This window comes from Anolis sagrei, chromosome 6 (genome assembly GCF_037176765.1).
Source record: "Anolis sagrei isolate rAnoSag1 chromosome 6, rAnoSag1.mat, whole genome shotgun sequence".
Classification (NCBI taxonomy): Eukaryota; Metazoa; Chordata; class Lepidosauria; order Squamata; family Dactyloidae; genus Anolis; species Anolis sagrei.
Genome location: NC_090026.1, coordinates 113,537,117 through 113,556,557, shown reverse-complemented (window position 1 = coordinate 113,556,557; position 19,441 = coordinate 113,537,117). Strand labels below are relative to the sequence as shown.

The 19,441-nt window shown below is 36.9% G+C and overlaps 1 protein-coding gene across 13 annotated transcripts in view; it reads left to right on the top strand.

The window, feature by feature from the left end:
• The window catches only part of PARD3 (par-3 family cell polarity regulator), a 620,400-nt gene that overhangs the window by 461,868 nt on the left and 139,091 nt on the right, over nucleotides 1–19,441 (top strand). For 9 of the 13 annotated variants that reach the window (XM_060782530.2, XM_067470358.1, XM_060782527.2 and 6 more), the window contains one exon: nucleotides 17,269–17,370. The exons of the other annotated variants lie outside the window; for them this stretch is intronic. In XM_060782530.2, coding sequence (XP_060638513.2) covers nucleotides 17,269–17,370 — 102 coding nt within the window. The remainder of the gene's footprint in view (nucleotides 1–17,268; nucleotides 17,371–19,441) is intronic. 13 annotated transcript variants of the gene reach the window in all.

The window sequence follows — 19,441 nt, the reverse complement described above, 5'->3', positions numbered from 1 at the left end:
CACTCTTTTCCCTTTCTGCATCTGATATGAGAAATGGAAGGCTGGCAATTATTTAGCCTGTAGCAGAGGATAATAAATAAGTTTCATCGTGAGTGTTGAGGAATGTGTTGAATGAAATGCTGTTTTATTATCATTTCTTCCAGAGGTGTGCCAGAAACACTTCCTCTGAGATATAATTTGCCATCCTGATTATGAAAGAATGTGTGCAATATCTAGCATAATCTTTTCTGTGCTTTTCTGATGCTTTTCTTTTGTTTTATTAACTTTTTAAATGTCCTGGAAATAGTCCTGTTGAAAATAATGTTTTATGATTTTAGGAGGAGACATATATCTCAGTGAGGGGTGTACACATTGATCACACCATAAATAAATAAAAGCTTGAGTGCTCCAGACTGACACATGGTTGAGTGATGAGCTTCTATATCTGGGATGCAGCTTTAATGTTAATATTTCATTTCAGCCTGTACAGGCCATAGTCTTGGATCTCTGTAGTGTTGGAATGGTAATGTGTCTTGGAAAAGATGTCCTTTGGTTAATCACTTGTTTGGGGATCAAAAAATTGTTTACACAGGGAATACCTCTTGCGTCATAAATACAAGGATTCCTGAAAATTACTCAAGCATAATTTAGAGCCTTGATGTTAACAATTGTTATATATAGTGTGCAGTCTGGACAATTTAAGTGTGAGATCCGTATGAATGAAAATGCACTTTTGAACAACCATAATATCATAAAGATTTTCATTTCTTTTAATATTTTCATCCAATAATCACTTGCATGCCATGATTTGGGGTTTTTGAAAAAACTGCAAAGGTTCAAATCCCTATTCATTTTTTGTTATTTAGAGAGTTGTCTCTTGCCTTTTATTCTGAAAAAAAAAAACCAACCCAGAATGGCTGTAAATTAAATAAAAAATAGTGATTGTTCAAACAAATTATAATTGACACATGCTGCAGAAAATTAGTAGGAGAAAAAAAAATGAAGCACCAGATTAAAACTTGAAAAGAAAAGAAATCCATAGGAAAACCTAATGGGTATATGTCTACTCAGATGTCGGCTCCACTAATTTACAGATTTCCTCAGATGTAAGCTCCATTAATTTAATGTTGGGAACCGCTTTGAGCCCCCCCCCCCTCCCCGGGTGAGAATAGCGGCATAAAAGTGAAGTAAATAAATAAATAATAAATAAATTTGCAGTAGGGCTTACTCTTTTTATTTATTTGATTTATAACCTGATTTTCTCAGAATGGAATTCAAAGTAGCTTAGTCCTAGGTGTAACTATATTGAAAATTAATATGTCACACACTCCTTAAAAGTGGGTGGAGCCAGCTCACTATATTACAAAAGGTGGCCCAATATGTTTGCTACTTAGGCAGAGTATGAAATGCTGCACATATTTTCATTCAGTATCTAGCAAATTGGATCCTTTGTGATGAGACAGCATCTACTACTACAGTTAGAGTTAGTAGTTATCTTGGGACATAGCACACAACTCTGTTCTCCAGCAAACAGAAATGGCTAGGAGCTGCTCTTGCTATTGCTCACCACCCAACTGATAGTTGTCATATGTCTTTCTTAAGATATTTTGTTCATAAGCCATTTAGGTCTGTCAACTTCACTATGTGTTTGACTCTGAAGCCCATGTCATTTTTTAAAAAATTTGTGAAACTTTTAACTTAAGCACCCAGATTTCTAGCCAGTGAATTCTGAACTAATTGAAGCATCCATCTTCACGGGCAGCTCCATGTACAGTAACCTGGTTAGAATCGGCCTGTAATGATCAGTAGTAGAGCTGGAAAGTACATTTGGTGTGACCGAGGCCATTAACAGTGAGATCGCTGTTGTCTTGGGAACAGATACGTTAATCCACCTGTACCTTTACAAGGGCAATTTACTGAAGCTTGTGTTTTTCAAAATGATATGATATGTACTTCTGTTCTGTATAAAACCTCTTTCTAAGTCTCACTATAAAGAGCAGGAAATAGCAGCAAGGAAAGTAGGCTACAAGAGATGTGACTTCTTGAGCCAGTGTCAAAATTTTGATAGCTCATAGAGTGGATTTTTGTTTTTAAAGCAACAGCCGTGGTTGTAGTAAATCAATTAACTTTTATAACTCAAGTGCTAACTTTCCCTTGATAGGAGTGCAGGATAATGCTGCTGTTCATAAAACTTCAAGGAAAATAGCAAGATGGTCTTCCACTGACAGCATTTTAGGGATGAAGATCATTTTTAGAAAGTCTCTTTATGATAAAAGCATGTCATAAAAAAGTAGGAAGCTGTTAATATCAAGTGTAATTCAGCTTGGTTTATAGTCCATGAGTTTCAATTGGCATCTAAGAAACCGAGTTCATATTGAATGGAGATTCTTGAAATTAGCTTCATATGTGCTAAAATGTTCTTGCACTCATTTTCCTCTCTCAGATTTGCATATTCCATGAATTCAGTCCAAATTAACTTCTTGATTTAGGATCAATTGAGTCTTGTACTTATTCACTTACAAATATGTAGCAGCTGCTCTGCCTACCTGGCAATTGCTTTGGATAAATCTGAAGCAGGGGCTCTTTTTGTTGATGGTTGCAAATTAATCAAGTGCAAATTAATCAAAAATATCTCATTTAGACCTACTTCCAGGTCCTCCAGCTCAGCATACCATTTGGTATAGAAGCTCCTGTTCCACAGTTGTAAAGAGAATGAGGGCCAACCACTATTAAAAAGAGAGATGGCCATTATGGTTCTGGAAATATATGTATGCCATCTGTTTCCTTCCTGATAATATTGGAAAAGCTTAAAAATGGAAGATGAGCACTCTCTCAGTGTCAATACTGTGTTTTCCCTCAAATGGGTTCCTAATACCAAAATAAAACATGCAATTCAGTTTTCAAGGTCTAAAATAATATTGTGAATTGCTTAATTTATTCAGCAGAGAATATTTCTTAGAAAGCTTGCATCAACAAAGATTTTTCTTTTTATTGACTGGGGGGAAATTGTGGAGGTATTAATGTTTTACATATAATGAGATCTGCAGGGAACTTTTAATCTGGGTTCCAGTTGAACTGTCAGGAGTTTGGTTAACCTTTTGTGTGCCTATAGGCTTTTATGAAGTCATTGTAAATGTAAAGTCCATTCTCAATTAGCAGTCTTTCACATGAATTGGGTGTAGACTTATAGGACAGCCAGTTAGACTCAAGTTTCATACATCCATCTGTTGGGGTGCTTTGAATGTGATTTTCCTGCTTCTTGGCAAGGGGTTGGACTGGATGGCCCACAAGATCTCTTCCAACTCCATAATTCTATGATTCTGTGATCCATATTGGAATTTCTCTTGAATGTAATGATTTATAGTTATGTATCATGTAGTATTGAGATGGAGGATCCTTTTGTACATCAGAGCTATTCAGAAAACTGATCTTAATTGCAAGGGGACTACAAGGACCAGTTTCAATAATGGTGCTGGCATCCATAAATGGATTAAAAGGAAGGTTGTTATTAATGCATCCTGCTGGCACACTGTGGCAGCAATGAACCTTAAATATGCTAAGCCGCAATGGGGATTTTGTTGATTTCCCTTGTAAAGGTGCCAGATGTCAGGATTTTAGTGTAAGTTTATTCTTGTTTTGATTTGCATACATACATAAGTATATACACACAAACAAATATGTTGTAGTTCTCAACTTTGGGTTCCTAGCAATTCTAAGATTTTGTCTACAAAAGATAAAAGATAGAGATTTTGTGAATTCATGTCTGTCATCAGAAGTTATAGGGCAGGAAACTACTGAACCATTCTTTCTGCAATAGCCCATATCCAGAGTATGACTTAGGTGGGGCTAGATAAAGGTTAGATCAGAATGTACTCATAGATCTGCAAATGATTAGCAGCAACTCACAACAAAATTCTTGATTATTTAACATAGTGATTCCCAAACATTCATCCTCCAGGTGTTTTGGACTTCAGTTCCCAGAATCTCACATCATTGGCTAAAGTGCATGAGGCTGCTGGGAGTTGAAGTCCAAGACACCTGCAGGATCAGAGCTCGAGAATGAGTGATTTAACAATAACAACAACTTCTGCTATTAATGTCCCTCTCCAAAGTAGATTTTTGTGTGAAAAAAATCTTTTGATACTAGTATTGAAGGGGGAGATACTGGGCTATGTTCTAAGAAGTTTCATGCATTCTTCCCCATTTCTGTTGTATGTGCATCTCTCCTTTTTGAGCCACCATGCTGTGTTATGGCTTCGGTTGAGAACTTTATGGGAGAATCCTATTAGTTTGATCTTCTACTCTTTCCCTTAGCTGAGAACGTTTTGTGATAAAACTTCCATTAGGTGAAAAAAGCTGGTTAATATTCATTACAGGCTAGAGTTTTGTCATTTTGATTTTAAGCATGAAGGACCTCCCACACAACTCAACATTTGCAATATATTTACAAGACCAAGTCTTAATGCTGTCTAAAGTTTCTAATTTCAATAAAGTTTCATTGAGACATTTTAATGCCAGTTTTGGGATCCAAGTATATGGTATTTCTTTTCCTTGCAGCACTTTCTCTCTCTCTGTTGTGATGGTTTCAAGTCACTGGAGGGAATGACCTTGCTTGTTGCAACTGGAAGGTCTATTTCATACAAGGCTATTAAGCACCTGATGGCCTCCTTCTGTTTCCTGCTTCAGTTTTACTGCACTTCAAGCTAAACTCTTAAACTGGCACACCCTTTGGCAATAGTAAAAGCACATCAAGCTGTTCAAAATGCATTCAGTGATTCCTGAATGGCAAAGTACCTTTCATAAGAGCTTTAGAGAAAGTGCTCATGGCATTGTCAATGGATTCCACCTACAGTATTTTTGCAGAGGAGAAAAGAGAAAAGCTAATCTGCATCTATTGTAGTAAAGTTTTACCCATTTAGTATGTTTCATTCTTTTGTTACGTGTCACAAAATAAGCATCAGACTTTTTCTGATTCATTTGGCATATACGAAACTGCAACCATAACCTTGGTGGCATTGTGAAAGCACGATTTTCTCACAACTATTTAAAATCCATATTATTTTTTACTTCATGATGGTTGTGATGTAGATGTGTGTGAGTGAATTACTTTACCATAGGTGTAAGAGACTTCTGGTTCATCAAAAATTGCTGGACTGCAATGTCCCTTTCATTACACCTCAATGTTTGATGGCTAGCAGTGATGCCATAGCATCAAGTAAGGGGAAGGCATATTTTCCTCACTCCATGTTACCAGAACCAAAGCATTTCCTGTATAGTATTTTAGCAGGACTCAAATTTTAAAAGGTTGTAAACAGTAGGTACTAAGGTCGACAGATAATTGGTTACAGTCTAATTATGAGTTTTTGCAAAAAGTGAATTTTCTAACTGGAACAGTTAATAACATTATGCAAGTGCAGGCTCTGAGCTTTAATCCTTGGCATCTATAGGCTAGGAAATTTACTGGCCGAAACAGTGGAGAGCTAGAAAGCCCTGAAATAGAATAGACGAGCAAAACAGTTTTCTGTTATTCTAGTTCATAACTTAGTTTCTTGCCAGCACACTATAGGAAATTCTCTTTTTAACCAATTTTATTGACAAGTTGCTATTGTGCCATTTATTCTGTTGTTGAGCAGAAATGGAAACCTCAGACCTGCCCTAATGTAATATATGTATATATCATCCATGGGTTTGTGTTTCTCTCTTTCTCTTTCTTGATACAAAAATTCTTGCTTGTACATCATCCTTTTTTCTTGGACGATTGGCTTCTCTACACTCCCATTGTAGGTTCTCTGATACTTGTTTCTTCATGTCAGGAGTGACTTGAGAAACTGAAAGTCTAATGTTAGAGAATTGGCCATCTGCAAGGATGTTGCCTAGGAGACTCCTAGATGTTTTGATGTTTTACCATCCTTGTGGGAGGCTTCTCTCATGTTCTGCATGGGGAGCTGGAGAAGGCAGAGGGGGCTCCTCCACGCTCGCCCCAGATTCGAACCTTCGACCTGTCAGTCTTCAGTTCTGCCGACACAAGGGTTTCACCCATTGTGCCCTGGGGGCTCCGTGCTCTGATACTGACACACAACTTTAGTGACAATTTGTTTGCAATGCAGTTCTTTGGGCTTTAATTCATTTCAAATACTTTGCCTTTTACCCTAAGATTTTATAGGCAATCTAGATTTTTAGTCATATGACTAACCATCCAGGTGGCATCACTTTGTTGTGTGGTTGGGGGACAAGTTAGTTGTGGAAGCTAAACATCCCCTGCAGAAAGTGGTTCTTTCCCAGGTTGAATTTTAAGCTTTTTAAAAGAAGGTTAATGTATACTTACATATCGGTATTAGCACACTTCTGCTTATCAAAAATATGTTTATTCACACACATGGTGCAACACCAAAAAGTGGAATGGCCATGGCCATATGACTGAAAATAATGAAAAGGATTGGAATTGCAGACCATCTCTGACAGCATGGGAAATATGTGGTCAGTTATGGTGCTCTTACCACAATATGTGTGATGCAGAGTCAATACAGACCAGAAAAATGCTATGTTAAACGGATTTTTTATCAGTGTAGAAACCCAGTGTCTACTCTTGTTTTTGTTTCTTTTTCTACATTGCTTGAAAAGTTAAGGTCTTTATGTCACTTACATGTCTTGTAAGGTTCCTTAATATTATAAGAAAACCATGGCAACCAAATGTAGTATGATTTGTTGGTTCTGGCATGTCAAAGTGTAGTGTTTTAACAAAAGGAGCTAATGGCAATGTTCGAATGGACCCATCTCATCATATGACTGTTCAATCAATCTCTTTTTATTATTACTATTATCAGAGTTATTCAAGCAGAGACAGTCGCACCACTATTCCTCATAATCAGCCCTTGAGCCAGATGTAATTTGCAATTTGTAGTATTGTATTTTGAAACAATAATGCATTAAAATATACAGAGCATGGAATTAGAAGTATTGTAGTCAAGAGGACACACTGGAGAGCATCTACTGCTTGAATGCTTTCTCCCAAACGATCATAAGTGAACAATGCTGATTTAAAAGGGTTATAATGTAATTTTATTAGTATCTAATTTGATTCAGACTTCTTACCATCTGAGCTGATCTAATTTTACAGGCTTGATAGTTGAATGGTGATAGAATGAGTGTAAATTAGCCACTGTCGTGCATGTTTTTTTACATGCTAAACCCTCATTTAACAGGTTGTCCAATGAGATTCATATTGCTTAAACATGACATTAAACACTAATATTAAAGCCTGCAGACTGTCTTCAGCAAATCCCCAGAGGACATCCTTGTTTTTGTCACTTGGACATGGTGAAAATAATTTCAAGAGGCAAAATTTCTATTTTGCTGCCGGGCTAAAAATCTCAAGGATTAGTGGTAAATGTCAGTAGTTTCTTTTTATCATTTACATGTTAGATATGGCTACCGTTAATTCATACCTTTGATGAAGCTGACCTGATTCTACCTTCATAAATGGAAGTGCCTGAATTTTTTACAGGTTAAAATGGACTCCCAAGTTGAGCCTGTTTTCCTTCTCTTATTTACTGCTGTTTAATAGCTGTCTTAACATCCTGCAGCTTGGATCTCTACAGCAATCTAAGTATTTAGTTAGCTAACAAAGCAGTATGGCCTTGATTGGATAATAGTGACTGGAAAGAGAGCCTTTCTAAGTGCATTACATGACAGTAATGTAAGAATATGTTGTCTATTAAGGAGTACATTACCCATTAAAAGCAGGTTTAACTTGTTCAGATTTCCATACTGTTAGTTCTAAGTACACTCTGTTGCTGAATTTCATGTTTATCTCAAGCCAATGTATCAACTCTGATCCAACCAGGGCTGCTGAATATCCACACATTTGAAAATTAGCAGTTCCTGTTTTGATGTTCCTAATCAATCTTCAGAATGCATTCGATTTCACAACATCCCCATTAAGCTTCAATGTTCTTTTTCTATGGTTCCTCTCATCACTTCTGATTACCAAGACTCTTATGCCTTAATGGAGGCTTTTCTCTTCATAATCCTGGCTCCTTGATTCAGTCATTGAAGCAGCAACCTACTATTTAACACTTACAGTTCACTCATTTCATGTAATTTACAAGGGCTTTCATTCAGCTATCTTAGTTTTTAATGCATAGCGTACAAGCAGTATGACAAGGAAGAATACTAATCATAAAACCAAAAGATCTATATCACAATTGGGAAATTACAGTCCAAGGGTTACATGTTCCCCCAGGTTGTTTTTGAGGCCTCAGATTTTCTTCCACCCAGACTGCTCTTTTAAAAAAACTACAACTTCAGTGGAGTGTATTGGCAATTTTGAAGCATATTTATACCCTTTCCTTGGGCTGTTCTAGACCAAGGACACCCTCTTTTGAAATCTGAAAGTAAACCAACCTATTTGTTTCCTAGTTCTTTTGAAAGTTTTATTCCTCACACACACACCCCATGTTGAGTACAGGAGACAATTTGAGTAAAAAGAAATTAAATACTTGGTGGATGATGCATAATATTTCTCTTCCTCATCAGATTTGTTGTGTGGATACATTGGCTTTTACAGCTGTTTCCCATTTGTCTTCTTTCAAGAAATTATTTGTGGTCATGCTTTTTCAATTTCTTTTTCATGAAATCCCACCCTTTTAGTATATTTAGCCATAGGATTCTGTCCAGTATTTCCCTGAGTTGCAAGGTTGTCTGGGACAACAATAATTGTGATCCTGGTTTTATGCACACCAGAGTATGCCTATACCAAAATGGAAAATGGAATTTGGTGGACAACAAAAGAGATTTAAAGATGGTCTTAAAGGTAATCCAAAAGAATGTGGGAAGCCCTGGCATTTGAGCATTCTAACTGGAGGTCAGCTGTTACTAATGTTGTGTGGACTTTGAAGAGGCATGAATAGAGGGGCAAAGGGAGAAATGGTTGCGCGTCAAGCAGACCACAGTTGTGACATGGAAATCTATATCTTCATCATGAAAGGTGATGTGGATCCAGAATGGATCTCTACAGTCACTTATGAGCTTATTGTCAGGACTAAACCATTGACCACAATACCATTTCAAGCTCTTTCTGAGGCATTGTGTGCTATCATGGTTGCCATTTTTGGTGACCAGAATTGCCTTTTCACACAAAAGGAGTACTGAAACAGCTCTATTTAGCCTAACCTAAGGTTAGACTTGACATCAGTAATTTTCAGCCACCCCCTCCCCCTGCCCTTCTTCAGGAGCTGTGAAAATTGGGTACTCAGGGGTCAATAGGGGTTTGAAGGCCCACACTGGACCCCCAGAAGGTCCCAAGTGGCCCATGGACTTCATAGTTCTTACTCTGGTTTACACTCTGTCTAACAGTTATGTTCAGGTAGAAACATTAGTCTGAATCGACATGCACATTGAGCCTAGTTGGAGGTGGATTTTTCCTACTTTGGCTTTCAAAAGAGAAAGACTTGGGAAAATATCATCCAGAGGCAACTCCAGCCAACTTGACAGAAGAATAAAAATAAGTTTACACTGACAGAACAGACTAAGTACATCAGGGCATATGTCTCTAGGATGTTTTATCAAATTATGTATGAAACATTGGAATTGTTTTGGCTGATCTGTCTGCTCCTATTTTCCTTTTCAGTTGCAGAATTATCTTTCTTTTTCTGAGTCATTTCTTAGGATAAATGGTTTCCCACTTTCCAAAAGAAGACACAATTTGGCAATTTCCAAGTGAATGCAAACCTATATTATCCCACTGTCCTTTTTTGTGTTTGAAGAAAATGTATGCTGTGGATTTCTGGGTCTTGAACCCATAGCATATTACCATAGCAACCAATTGCCAACCTGAAACAAGAACCTAACTGGGCAGTTGTTTAGGGAGACATATTTGTAGACGCTTGCAAGTAGAAATTCGTGTGCTGGGTGGGAAATAAGGGGGGAAAGTAAGAAATAGCTGTCTTGGAAAAATGAAGCACAAGAGAATGAAGGGCAAGACTTCCATTAAGCTGTCATATAAACTAGGAAATATTTTGAATAGTGATGTTTAGCATAGAGTGCGTACACTGTCTGCAAAAAAACTCTTCTCAACTTCTGAGAACTAAAATGCAGCCCAAGGATATGCATACATTGATAATCCATGTATTGATTAATTATCCTTGTAAATAGGTCATCTGCACAGAGCCTGTGTAAACATGGGCAAGGGTGTCATTTTGTTTCCTGAATAGAAACTCCAGGGCAGTGAAAAAACAGTTCTAGAATTTCTTATTTGGATTCCTCCCCACATGAAGGGAAAACACAAACGTTCATAAGCCTCTCGCTTCTTTTATAATGGTTGTTCATCTTTGTTTGAGGCTGTAAGTATATTATTAATTTATTAATTTTAGAAATTGTGATATAGTAGCTTCATTACTATGGTAAAAGCAAACCATGAACTTCATGGTGAAGTTTGTGATCAGAATTCTATTATTAGTCCCAACAAGAGTAAACTCATTGTATCAGTGGAATTTGTCTACCTGTTGACTGACCTTTCAACTGTTGATTTGGTTGATCTGCATTCATTGAAACAAACTAGAGGATTCAAGTCTATGAGCATGGAATGGTGCATGGCATAAAAGTATACTCTTTGCAGCTCGAAGAAACTTCAGCAGAAGAATTTTGTTTAGGTTTTTGTTGTTTATTCATTCAGTTGCTTCCAACTCTTTGTGACCTCATGGACCAGCCCACGCCAGAGCTCCCTGTTGGCCGTGGCCACCCCCAGCTCCTTCAAGGTTAAGCCAGTCACTTCAAGGATCCATCCATCTTGCCCTTGGTCTGCCCCTCTTCCTTTTTCCTTCCATTTTCCTCAGCATCATTGTCTTCTCCAAGCTTTCCTGACTTCTCATTATGTGGCCAAAGTACTTCATCTTTGCTTCTAATATCCTTCCCTCCAATGGGCAGTTGGGCTTTATTTCCTGAAGTATGGACTGGTTGGATCTTCTCGCGGTCCAAGGCACTCTAACACCACAGTTCAAAAGTGTCTATCTTCCTTTGCTCAGCCCTCCTTATGGTCCTGCTCTCACATCTGTAAGTTGCTAAGGGGAATACCATTGCTTTAACTATGTGGATCTTTGTTGCCAGTGTGATGTCTCTACTCTTCACTATTTTATCGAGATTGGTCATTGCTCTCCTAGTTGCACTAGGATAAAACTCTCTAGGATTTGTAGCCTGAAATGTATTCCCAAGCCAAGCTTTGAAAAAGAACTTCAAGGGTGTGTTAAAGCCCACCTCAGAATAAAGTGAGTTTTAAATGCCCTTGAATTCATTGTATAATTTATTTTTGCGCTGTCTAAAGGCAGCTTTGATTGAAAACACATTGAACTTTTTGACTTGGCATCTATAGATCTGATCTACTCTTTTCTTTAGTTTCCAGTAGTTAGCGACAATAGTCATAGCATGGTTAAAGACCCCTCATCTCAAAAAACATTCCCAAGACCAATAATTGTTGGGTTGATTTGGATTTTATCTCCCATGTAGAATCATAGAATCATAGAATCAAAGAGTTGGAAGAGACCTCATGGGCCATCCAGTCCAACCCCCTGCCAAGAAGCAGTAATATTGCATTCAATCATGTAGGTTTCTGGCTGACAAACACTTAAAAATGGCTATTTATTTATAACAAAAACGCAATTTACAACAGAACAGTATGAGAGGACAATCTAAAAACACTCAGCAGAATTCAAAATGATAACCAAGAACATTATTTTTTTCTTCATTTAATTGATGTTTCAGAACATTTTAATTGTAGTTCAGTTTCAAGGTTGCTCATTTTCCTCTCTATTCTAAATGCTGTTTTACTTTGTTCTAGGATTATGGAGTGCCATTATTTTACTTTTCCTTTAAAAATGTTGAATGTGTAGAACATAAAATGCCATCTGGTTTGATTATAGAGTGGAAAATGTTATACTGAAAGTTAAAAGTCCTTGATGGTGACCTATATGGTATGCTTCAGTTTTTACAAAGTAACAATGTTACTTATCAACTGATAAAATATCAGATTTTAAAAAATATTTATTTATTTATTTAAAGCATTTATATTCTGCTATTCTCACCCTGTGGGGGACTCAGGGTAGAGCACAACATATATAAGGCAACATTCAATGCTGGAACATAAAATAAACTATAAATATACACAAACACTAAAATCAGTTATCTCCACTTAAAATCAATGTTTAAAACCACCCCAGATCAGCCATACCAGTTCTAGCCATTGCCTTATTGCACTGTCCCAAAGGCTTGGTCCCACTTCCAAGTTTTTACCATCTTTCTAAAGGACATGAGGGAGGGAGCTGATCTAATCTCACCAGAGAGGGAGTTCCATAGCCAAGGGGCAATCACTGAGAAGACCGTCTCTCTTGTCCCCGCCAGTTCTGCCTGTGATGGTGGCAGGAACAAGAGCAGGACCTCCCCAGAAGATCTTAATCTCTGTGGTGGTTCATAGAGGGAGATGCGTTTGGATAGGTAAACTGGGCTGGGGCCATTTAGGGGAACTGCAGATATAGGGTTCATACTTTGTATGATACGTAAAACCCAGATAAAAGCAAAAATGGGGCCAACAGTGGAGCTACCAAAATGGGGGTGTAGCTTATACAGGAGACCCTAAGTGAATAGCTGAATAAGTGAAACAGTGAATCAGTGAAACCAGCTATATCAAGTTATTCATTTTACCTTATTTTATACTTATTTTAAAACTACTGCATTGTTTCAGTGTTTTTATTGATCACTTAGAACACGCTTCACTCGTTGCTCTTTTATGTTAATGAAACCTGCAAATGATTTGTCAGACAGCAATGATCTCATCAGTAGCATGTCAAAAGAAAATCCACTTAGCAGATTACATGGTGATTATTTTTATGCAATCAGTTTATTTTGTTTTTCTCAAAGTGGTTTTACATGTGCCAGCTAAACAGTACATTTCCTTTCTGTCACTGTTTGAAGCAAGACCATGAAATTTCCCACATTTTACAGATGAAAAGAGGAACACATGTCGCCCAGCAAAATCAAAGTGTGGTCAAGATGACAAAAGTTGTTGAGGAAGAACATAGCAGTTTGCTTTGGCCTAAGCCAAAGAAAGGACAACATTTTGCCTATTCCTCTCTCTGCTCCCTAGTTAACAGAGTACACACTACTTTTGCCATTTGAAATCAGTTTGCTGCAACTGAAGTGATCTGAAAACCAAGGGTGAAAGTGGAGAGGGGCATTTTATAAACTTTTGAAAAAGTAAGATGGCAGAGATGAACTCGAACCATCCTGGCTAAATAGGATGTTTTTTGTATGTTTGGTTCTTTTCTTCTGATTGTGGCTGCAGAAACCAATAAAATTAGGGGATCCTGGTTTAAAACAAACACAAGGATATGTGGGTCAATTACTGGGTTGTACAAAATTCCAGAATGAGTCACTTGAAGCTGCTGGTGATGTGGACTACTATCAAGGGAGTAATAGTTTAAACCTCTCCATAAATGTTTTTTTCTAACAAGTTTTTTCTGCTATGATGGAATTCACCATGGTCCTTGATAATATAGAACTCTATTAGCTTTCACCCTGTTTCTACACTTGGAGATGTGCATTTAAGGTTTGCAGCATCCACTTAAATCTTCACTTGTAGAGAGTTTCTATAGGATGCTTTCTAGGGCTGGGCGGTTTCGTTTCGTTAATTCGTAATTCGTTAATAATTCGTTAATTTTTTTAATTACAAAACGATAACGAACCATTCTGGAGCAATTTTTTTTAAAAAACGAATTTTAATACGTTTTGTAAATGCTTCGTATTTTTTCATTGTATTCGTTTCGTTATTGTTTTGAGGTCGTTTCGTTATTATTTCCGCATGTCTGGGGCAAGTTTTATGGTTGTTTTTTGTTTAATTAGTGAAAAAAAATTATAATATCACACCAACAGTCAACAACAGAGGGAGAGGGAAGCTTCAGAAGTTTTTGGAGGTTTTTTAGCGTATTTCGCGGTCGCGTCCGCCATTAACGAATTGATTCATTATTGTTTCGGAAATCGATTCGTTAATGTTTTGTAATTTTTTTCACATTTACGAAATTTCGTAAATATCGAACTTTTTAAAAGGAAAATTTTGTAATTGTTTTAAATAACGAAACGCAAAAACCCCCAAAAAACGAATCGATTTTAGAAACAAATTTTTCCGTTGTTACCCAGGCCTAATGCTTTCCCTTAAGGTTTACCTTCCTTTTTTCTGCCCCTGTTATTTAATTTATTTATTTATTATTAAATGATGGCATAAATGAAGTAAATATATTGGTAGAACTTATCATATGGGTACTTTTGATTTCTTTTTATCTATCTGCTTTGTCTTTGGGACTATGATGCTTTGCAACCTGGGCTCCCCCCCTGCACTTCTAGAGTGATGTTAATTTCAACAAAATAATTTGTGGTTATAATTTACAATCAGAAATGATTTTTAGTCTCCTGTAAGTCATACACTGATCTACTACTAGACTGCAGGCTCACCACTCACCTAGGTCCAAATTCATGAAGACATAGTATAATATAGCCTGCTGGAATATCATGTTTTTGTACAATTTCCACAAACAAATGGAGCAGGGGATTGAAATGAGACCTGGCTTTGGAGGGTTCACAGATATGTTGAAGTGTTCCTTGACCTTTTCTTTAAATAAAAGGAAGGAAGAAATTGACTTATAACAACCTTGGAGTATCATAGTAATTAGTGAACAAGATTTCACCCACTCTTCCTCATCATTTTCTCGCACTTTGGGCCAAACAGAGTATTTGTAATTTGCAGCCACTGCTCCAATCTGTCATAAACCAATTCTCTTTGTTTAAAAATGACTTTTGTTGCAACAATCCAGAATAATAGTAAGTTGTGTTCTTAATAGAGAATAAATTAAAAACAAGAGTCAAGTAGAGGGAAAGGAAAACCACTGAAAACATCAGAGTGCGGTGTGCTGTGTGTTTTGCTGATTTTTAATGATATTGTAGTCACTGAGGAGCCCCCGGTGGTGCGGTGGGTTAAACCTTTGTGCTGGCAGGACTGATAACTTGAAGGTTGGGTTGCTAACCTGAAGGTTGCCTTTTTGAATCCAAGCCATGGAGAGCGCAGATAAAGTCTCTCTATCAGCTCCAGCTCTATTCAGAGACATTCAAGAAGCCTCCCACAAGGACGGTACAAACAACAACAGTAAAACTCATCTGGGTGTCCCCTGGGCAATGTCCTTGCAGACAGCCAATTCTCTCACACCAGAAGCCACTTGCAGTTTCTCAAGTTGCTTCTGACAGATACACACAAAAATCATAGTCACCAATACTAAATAAAACATTAAACAAAGTTAACTGACATTTTGAAATATCTCAGGAAAAAGTAAAATTTTACATTTATCTTGGCTCTGGAGAAACTTTCATGCTATTTGATAAACAGGTCAATCTTCTGATTTTTGAAAAGAAAATCACAGATTATCATTTGGGAGATTGTGGTGGTTTGATTGCTATTTAGAAAGCTGACAGAAAACAGATATCTCAGAATATAGGGAGTATAGTTCTAAGTTGAATATGTGTCAGTTTTCTGTTTCATCACATTATTCTTCCTTTTTATTACATGACATTAATACTCACATTTTTTTTCTGGAAATATTGTGGGAGAAATGAAGGATATCAGTCTGTGTTCATGGATGTAAGGTGACCCAATGCATGTTTCTTAGAAGAGGGTGGTGCCATCGCATAAGGAGTCTGCCTTTCAAGAGCCCATTTACCAATTTATTTATTTTTTAAATAGAACATCCAAAATGTTATTTTTTTCAGGTGGCAATTGTGATTACTAGTAGCTGTTGTTAGTTTTTAATGGCTTAATATTATGGTTGGCAATGTCAAACAAATGTCAAGTTCAGATGTAACAAGAAACTGATTTGGATCGAAGCATAGAAGTAGGTTCTGAGAGGTGAAGAAAACAGAAGTAGAATGTGGAAACTCAGTATTCATTCTCAGTTGTCCTGTTTGGCTGGGCTATTTTTCTTAGGCATGGTTCATAATGCTGCCTTGTTTACAGTGAATAAATGGGTTGAGATGTATCTTGTTACTCACCATGGCTGATCTGAGATTTCAACCCTTGACTCCCAGTGTCCTTGTCCATCATTCAATCTACTGTACCACACTGGTTCTCAAAAACTGTTGCCTGTGCTTTTTTCCACTGATTTTAACATTTTTGTTGGAAATAAGCAGTTAAAGTTTTGAGTTAGTGATAGCTATGGTTGTGTGTGGTTTTTTTTCTCGGTGTTAGATAGTATTGTCTGGTTCTGTAAGTATCTTAATTCCAGTTATGAAGCCAAGATCCAAAGTTTTCTCAAAGATGTTCCTCTTTTTCTTACAATTTTCAACTGTTACCCATTTTGTTCCACACAGCAACTTGCCATATACAGGCAGTTCCCAAGTTATAAACAAGATAAGTTCTGTAGGTTTGTTCTTAAGTTGAATGTGTTTGTAAGTCAGAATAGGTGCATTTTTAAGTCTAACTCCAACCACACACACACACACTTCAGTGGAGACATCTTTTCCCCGTGATTACTCTTTCAGGAGTGAATTTCCCTTCCTAAGGATAGATTTCTTCCACTTCCCATTGTTGTTTGTAAGTCAGATGTTTCTAACTCAGAGACAGCCTACAGCCCTAGCCACATTTAAGTTTGAACACAAAATTTTCTGAAAATGAAGCAACAGAGGTGAATAAACCATCAGTGTTGCACACTATTATTCATTATGTTTGCTTTTTAATATGTGTACCTTGTAGTGTGACATTTCTCATACTAGTTTATAGGTGAGATCTAGTCCTAACAGCTTATAGGGTGAATTTAAGAAACAGATGCAATTGTATGGTTCTAGAACACTATGTGATACAACAAAGACATGGATAATATAGCCTAATTTAATGCTGTTGAAAATGGAGTAGAATTATCTAGGATTCCCCTGAATGTGTAGTGGGGACCTATATTCCTCAGACTTTCTAAGTACAAGATTTAACTTCCAGTTACTGTGTTAACTATTTCCGTTGCATTTAAATATAATGAAATAATATGAATTGTAACAAAGTCTTTAGCCTTTAATATAAGTATAGTAATCTGGTTATTTAAATTTGGCAATTTTAGAGGTAATTCATTTGATATTTAGTTTGTCACTCCACCCACATGCCCTATGCTTGAGTGTCGTCTTATAATGAGCACAGACTTTCATATGCAGCTTGTCCAAACACACACAGTTATTCTTTGCTTTGACAAGTTAGATTTCTTATTTTGTTATTAACAGGTTTGGCAAACATCGAAAAGATGACAAGAGTGAGAAAATCAAAGTGCAGGAAGCTGTTACTGGAGAAGAGGACAAACTACGAATGAAGCAAGAACAGGAGAGGTAGACTTGAGCCTTTTGTTTAAATCTTGCTAGAGCATATTTTTCAACATGGGTATCTTTAGTTTAAGAACTTTTAGTTGGAGTTCCTTTTTAGTGAGATTATTTTGGTTCCTCCTCTCCACTTTACAGGGGAAAGTGGAGTAATACAGTTGTATATAGCTGTGTTAGCATTGTTTGTCTAGACACTTTCAAAACATTAATATTTATATGAAGTTGGAATGAATTGTATATATTTTTCTGAAAACCTTGCAGACTGATTTTATACTGTGTCATAAAATGAATTTAAAACTTGAGCACTGGAAATAAATTTTAATGGAGATCAAACTTTTCCTGTTGTCATGTACTGTTGTGTAGATTTAATAGTGGGTTATTGAAAACAAAAGCATTAAGTACTTCTTGCTGAGGAATATCCTCCAAATTTTATATTTTGATAGTTGGTCCAGTTCCAATAATTCTGGTCTTAAGTTTTTCAAAATGCCAAGAACCAGATTGGGTATTATGAGTTCAGTGTGCCCTGCTCACTAACCTTTTCTCTAGCATGTGTTTTCCTATTCTCTACAGCTTGTTGTAATTGCACACACATGATAAGGTTGTGGATATAGGTTGCATGTCTTCTTCTTCAATCGATAGTCTTACATTTGCTAAGCACACTGAGTGTATACATTGCTGCTTTCCTTTATGTAACTGATTCTTGAAGCATGATGTGTGGTTTTAATCATGCACCCAAATTAAGATGAACTTAATTCTTATAAATGTTCCATGCTTGAACATAGGGCTGCCGTCACAGTCTGTCACTTCCAGCACACTACCAAGCCACATTGAACCAATTAGCATTATTAGCTTTATGGCGTATCAGTTGTAAAGCACTGCTATTACGCCCACAACATTTTACTTCATTATTGTGAAACTGAACACTAACAATGATGGTTATTTATAATTCTAAAAATATTAATAAAAATTAGGGCACTGACTAATTGCAATGTGCTGTGCTATTGACATTAATGAAGCATTACCAGCTTAGATTTGTAAGTCTAATTGCATGGCAAACTGCAACTTGATCCTTTTCTTTTTTTAAAAAAGGGCCCCTAAATTATCTTGAAATACAAATATGCTCATGTGTATTTTTTATTAGTGGGACTATGGATGTCCACACATTTTGGTATTGGTTTCTAATAGTAAACTCTTAAGTATTTTATGCTGGATGTTAGCCAGCCTTTTAAAAAAATTGTTGCAGTTCCAACATACAAAGCAATTTCTTAGGTTCAGATCCAAACAGAAATATATATAGGAAAAGAACTTAAGTACATACATGGTAAGGCATTACTTGCTCTCAGTAGTGAAGGCAACACCTCGGAGGATACAATCCTAAAGTAATCCTGGTAATTATTGATCCATAGATAGGATTTTTGGAAGGAATTGAGACTGTTAAGAAAAAAAATGGTCAGGCCTCTCTACCTTCTCTTTCCCAGTTAGAATGGGGCAAGTTTAGTAAGTCCAGGTACCAGTTCTGATCTCTCCAATGTGTGCTGCAACTGTGGGTTTTTTGTTTTTCTTCCCACACTGTACATTCAATTCTTCTTTTAAAAAGTTCATAAAAGGGACATTAAAACAAGCCCACCCCCATTGTTAGTTAGGAACAACTGCTCCTTTAATGTTTGTCTTGTTTTTCATGAACAATTTTTTAAAATGGGGAACACAGGATGTTTTGTGGTATTTCAGAGCCTCCAAAAATGGATGAGGGACATTAGTGGGCCATGTATCTCCTCCACCTTTAGCAGATTCACAGCTTTGAATGTTACAGATTTGAGGCAAGTGACTATGTAGTTCAGGCATGGGCAAATTTCAGCCCTCCAGGTGTTTGGATTCCAACTCCCACAAGTCCTAACAGCAGGTAGGCTGTTAGGAATTGTGGGAGTTGAAGTCCAAAACACCTGGAGGGCAAAAGTTTGCTCATGCCTGATATAGTTCCTTGATGTGTTCATAGTTCTCTGTATTTTATTTCTCAAAGGAGGGATGGAATTAAATTCGAGATATTGGCTGAAATTGAAATGCATAGTAACATATAAATCAG